A 5,254-nucleotide genomic window follows, 5' to 3' on the forward strand; every position below is an offset into this window, starting at 1 on the left:
ACAATTTTCGGAGACTCGTCATCGAGCCATTAGGATACAAGTATGATTTAATTATGTTTTATCTTTCATTTATCTATTTATGTTTTAATTGATTGATTATTTTTTGATTACTCTACTTTGTCAATGAACTCGTATTTCAGCTCACATCTGAATGTGGGTATGGCAAAGATTATTTTAAAGTGCATCGGAACTCACTATAATGGTGTGTATCCAAATTGGAGTTCGATTCTACTTAACACCCAAGGGTAGATGTTCAACGAATTTAAGGTAAGAATATATATAAATTCAATTCACATCATATACATTTAAATTCTCTAGTCATTTGAACAATAAATATTTAGTTATTTTTTATTACAAAAATATTATGTATGGGCTCCTGAACACGAGGATGACGTTCAAGTGAACTTCAAGCTTAAAGCTTCAAAGTTGCTTACTAGCACATTTTGTGACTGTCGGAGAAAAAACAAAATGCCTACGTTTATGTTACCGGATCGATGGGCTCTGTTACTGAAACATTGGAGTACTGATGAAAAATTTAAAAAGAGGAGTGAGATTGGGAAGATGGCTCGCGCATCAGAAAAGGGAGGCTCTTTGCACACTGGTGGAGCTATTAGCCAGGTTACTAGGAAGGAAAGAATGGTATACTTTCTTAATTTAGTAAAATATTTTTTATCTTTTTTTATTAGTACTTTTTGGAGATTAATGAGATCATATTTTATATATGTTATTTGCAGGAAAAAGAGTTGGGTAGGCCGATAGCTGTAGCAGAGATGTTCAAGGTTACTCATGTCAAGAAGAGTACGAACCCCACAGAAGAAGAAAGATGGATTGAGCCACGTGCTCAAGAGACATATGTAAGAACTCCATTCAAACTAATCTTTTTTTCTTTTCCTTGTATATATTACATTCTTATTCGTAAATTTCTTTGTTTAAATTACAGGATAGGTATATACGAATATCTCAGTAATATCGTAGTACTCTACCTCTTGAGAGTCAGGACAGACCATTTACACAAGAAGAAAACGAGAATCTTTGGAAATAGAGTGCTGGTGAACCGATTAGAGGTTCAATCTACAGCTATCCAGAAAAGGCGTATCAGAAGAAGAAGTCTAGGTATTGTGGTAAGAATTATATCACTATTTGTGATACAGATCATGATTGTCAAATGCAAGAGTAAAGTAGGCAAAAGGTCAATTGTCAAGACGACTGGAGAGTAGTCTCAAGTATTAGAGGCCAAGACTAGGTCTTAGGATAGCTTTTCAAGTCCTACATTTCCTGGTCATTAGATTCCTAGAATAGAAGGGAATGCAGTAGTCCCTGCACTTACAGTAGTATTTGCAGTTCATGTACTGCATGTATCACCATGACGTCCCTTATAGAAAGATCCTACAGGAGAAATATAGTTGTTCAGATAGTTTATAGTTGCTCAAGTCTAAGAATAGAATGCATCGCTTCCCAACACTACACAAAGAGAGGTATCTGATTCTTGAGTTTAAGATTTCCTCCAAAAGAATCCATCAATGTTTATAGGATCTAGTGTGACAAAGGACCTACAATAGTTCATAAATGGCATATATAAAATATTCAGGGTCCTACACATATCCAATATCGAGGAAGTTGAATTAGCCTCATATCACTTGAAAGTTGTCGTTATAGCGTGGTATGAGATAACTGAAGATTCCAAGGCTCAAATTCTCCCCTAATAGTCTTGAGGAGTTTGTCAGGGCCTTTATAGAACACATTTTTCTATTAAAGCTCAAGGAGGTGAGGGTGTATAAATTTTTGTTCTTGCAATAGAATGAACTCAACGTTAGAGAGTATAGCTAATAGTTCACTCAGTTGTCCGAATTCTCTCTAGAGATGGTCATCACATAAAGAACACGGATCCGTCACAATGTGATTAGCCTTAGAACTCATCTGGTTGAGTCTTGTACTGTTGTTGCATTGAATCAGGATATGGATATTGTAAAAGTAATAGCACATGATCAGTAAATAGAGAATTGTATTCAGATGTGATGGGACAAGAAAGAGAAAAGCAAAATAAGAGGGCAGGACATCTGAGAGTTATCATGGAGGTTAAAAATATTCCTCCAATAGATAGTCACCTCGGAAGGCTCAGTCAGTAGCTCGCTCCATAATTAGTGATTCTGATCAATCGTTAATGCCCAAACAGGATTACTGTAAATTATTGAGGGCTTCAATCTCCTATTATCAAAAAGGTTATAGTTAAACATTACCACCTCACCTATTTGCAGATAGTGTAGCAGATCCTAATTGGAAGGGTATCGATAAGGATCTACCATTTGTTATGGGTGTAGGTACAAGGGTAATCAGATATATGACAGCCCTAGACATAGAACTCAGGGACATGTGCCAACTCTTCGGTATGTACCCCTTTTTAATGAATATCCAGATGTGTTCCCTAATGAACTCCTCGGATTACTTCAAGATAGGGAGATTGACTTCAATAACAACATAGATCCCGAAACCCAACCTATACACTTCTTTCTTATAGAATGGCGTCAACAAAACTAAAGGAGCAATTGAAAGATATGTTGGACAACGGTTTCGTTCACCCTAGTTTATCAAATTGTGGTGCACTAATATTATTTGTATGCAAGAAATATGGCACATTGTGGATGTATATGGATTACAAATAACTGAATAAAGTGAAAATAAATAATAAGTACCCCTTGTTATGATAGATAATTTATTTGATCAGTTGTAGGGAGCTACATTTTTTTCAATAATTGATTCAAGGTCTGATTACCATTAGCTAATTAAGGATTTGAAAAGTAGATATTCCCAAGACAACCTTCTGGATTTTATATAGGAACTTTGAATTCTTTTTATTGTCATTTGGACTAATGAATACCCCAACAACATTAATAGATCTGGTGAATAGGATTTTCAAACCCTTTATTGATACATACTTGATTGTAATCATTGATGATATCTTGATATATTCACGTGAAGTATAAAATCAATCATATAACATACTAATCACCTGAGGTTAGTGCTATAGACACTAAGAGAGAATTAGATATATGCTAAGTTTTTTAAGTGTGAGTTCTAGTTGAACTTTGTGGCCTTACTTGTACATGTGGTTTCTAGTGAAGGCATTAGAGTAGACTTCCAAAAGATAGAGGTTGTGAAGAGTTGTCCACGACCAACCATTTCAATAAAGGTGTGTATTTCATGGGGATAGGATTACATGAGGTTTATATAGGGCTTTTCCTCTCTTTCTTCCCCATTATCTAGGTTTACTCATAAGGGAGTTAAGTTCTAGTGGTTAGGTGGTTGTGAAAGAAGCATTCAAGAGCTGAAAGATAAGTAGACTATAGTTCTAAGAAGGTCATGCCTCTTATTCTGATGCTTTAGGCCTAAGGTATGTTATGATGTAGTATGAAAAGGTTATGACGTATGCTTTGTGGCAACTAAAAAACAGCGTGAACATAATTACCCACTCATAATATGGAGTTTGCAACAATTGTATTTATGATTTAGATATGAAACTATTTGTGTGGGGTACATGTTGATATGTATATAGATCATAAGAGCTTAAAGTATTTATTCCAGAAGAAAGAGTTTAATAGAAAGGAATAGAAGGTGCCTAGAAATGTTGAAGAACTATGATGTCAACATTATATACCACCAAGATAAAGCAAATGTCACGACCTGAGTGTACACTCTAGCTGAGACACAGTACTTGGAACCACAAATGATCCCATGCTAACCGTTGCCATAGCATATCTAAGCATATCATATGAAAATTGAATTAGAAGTTGTAAACTAAAATCATAACTGAAATAGGTTTCCAGAATAAGTCTATTACACGTAGAATATTAATGTCTGAAAGTCTCTAAACTGAATAAGCTAATTTACAAGGACAAAACCCCTAAATGCAAGAATTCTAACAAAACTAAAGTGAATAAAATCTATTGGCCCATAACTAAAGTCCTTTGAATGCAAGGAGGACTCATCGCAATGCTAAAAGTAGAGAAACTTAGTGAAATGTCTGCTTGCAAATCTATATCAGGATGTTGAAATCTACATCATAAAATGATGTAGAGCAAAGTAGCATCAATGCATTGAATGTATTCGATATACAAGGTAAGGACTGAGATCAACAATTATACAAATAACTTAAAGAACTATAAATCTAAGCATGGGTAATACACAAGCGATAACTAAAGGACTAAGAATCAAAACTTTGACATGTAACATAATATTTCAAAAACAAAAATGTATATCTGAGACCATATTTTCTAAAATCGAATATGAAAGGATGCATAGCAGAAAATCATGCTATCTGAAATTCTATAATGATTATATCAAGAAAAATATATTTAAAAATGGTAGTAAATCTTTTATGTGGGAGTTTCTCTTAATCGGTATACACCATGTGAGCTCATGAAGCACCAACAAATTTCCCAGTTGGGAGGGTGCCCTATACCTTCCCAGGGTATAAAACTTTCTATCTCATATGGATCCACTAATCTGATTCTCTCAGGGCTAAATGGTCAATCAAAAAAGTTGTGAAATATAATCCTATGATGGCACGTAGTTCTAAAACTTGGGCTATCTAAGACCCTTGTTCGTTGGATGCTAAATACTACTTCCAAAGCATACTATCCATATAGCTCATAAAATATCTATTACTCTTATTTAGAAGCTTATCATACATCATGTTCAAAATCTCTTTCTAAAATATATCTTATTATGAGACTATGCTCGAATCTATGAGACAGAGCTCAAATCTTGCTTTCTAAAATCATATGTTCTCTTTCAAATCATGAGAAAAAAATTCTAGAACATGCATTACTTGTAGATTCTCAAATGATTTTCATAATAATATAAAGACTCTAAAATCATACTTTAAAATATAAGTTTCAAGAATCATAGACAAAAATCATGTTAAGAGCTAGTAAGGATGACAATGGAAAATATATCTAAGCATAAAAAGGAAATACAATAGTCAAAATACATAATCATGATTAAGTACTTCAAGAAATCATGCAATTGGATCATAAAAATGGTGAATTTGAAAGTGGATTTATAAACCCCAACTTTAGAATTAAATTTATGAAAACTAAGGAATTTAGAACATGAGGATAAAAGGAATTCTTCATTGAAGTCCTACATACCTTGAATAACTCCTGATGAAACTCTAACGTTGAAGAGGAACCCCAAAAGTTCCTTCTTCAACCTTGAGATGAGTTCTTTTTTTTCACTAGATATGGTATTAGGGTTT

At 33.9% G+C, this 5,254-nt stretch overlaps 1 protein-coding gene across 1 annotated transcript; it reads left to right on the forward strand.

The window, feature by feature from the left end:
- The first annotated feature begins 389 nt into the window (after positions 1-389).
- LOC125869104 (uncharacterized) lies at positions 390-1,071 on the forward strand. The gene is made up of 3 exons (XM_049549662.1): positions 390-639; positions 735-854; positions 941-1,071. Exons 1-3 carry the CDS (start codon positions 469-471, stop codon positions 965-967), a joined length of 318 nt encoding a protein of 105 aa, XP_049405619.1. The 5' UTR covers positions 390-468; the 3' UTR covers positions 968-1,071.
- Positions 1,072-5,254: the final 4,183 nt, after the last annotated feature.

Source organism: Solanum stenotomum, chromosome 6 (assembly GCF_019186545.1).
Source record: "Solanum stenotomum isolate F172 chromosome 6, ASM1918654v1, whole genome shotgun sequence".
Classification (NCBI taxonomy): Eukaryota; Viridiplantae; Streptophyta; class Magnoliopsida; order Solanales; family Solanaceae; genus Solanum; species Solanum stenotomum.

Excerpts from the sequence above, each read along its gene's own strand:
- LOC125869104 (XM_049549662.1), top strand. The coding sequence starts at position 469 with ATGCCTACGTTTATGTTACCGGATCGATGGGCTCTGTTACTGAAACAT. Across the intron at positions 640-734 it reads TTACTAGGAAGGAAAGAATG|GAAAAAGAGTTGGGTAGGCC; the intron begins GTATACTTTCTT and ends TGTTATTTGCAG. Across the intron at positions 855-940 it reads CACGTGCTCAAGAGACATAT|GATAGGTATATACGAATATC; the intron begins GTAAGAACTCCA and ends TTTAAATTACAG.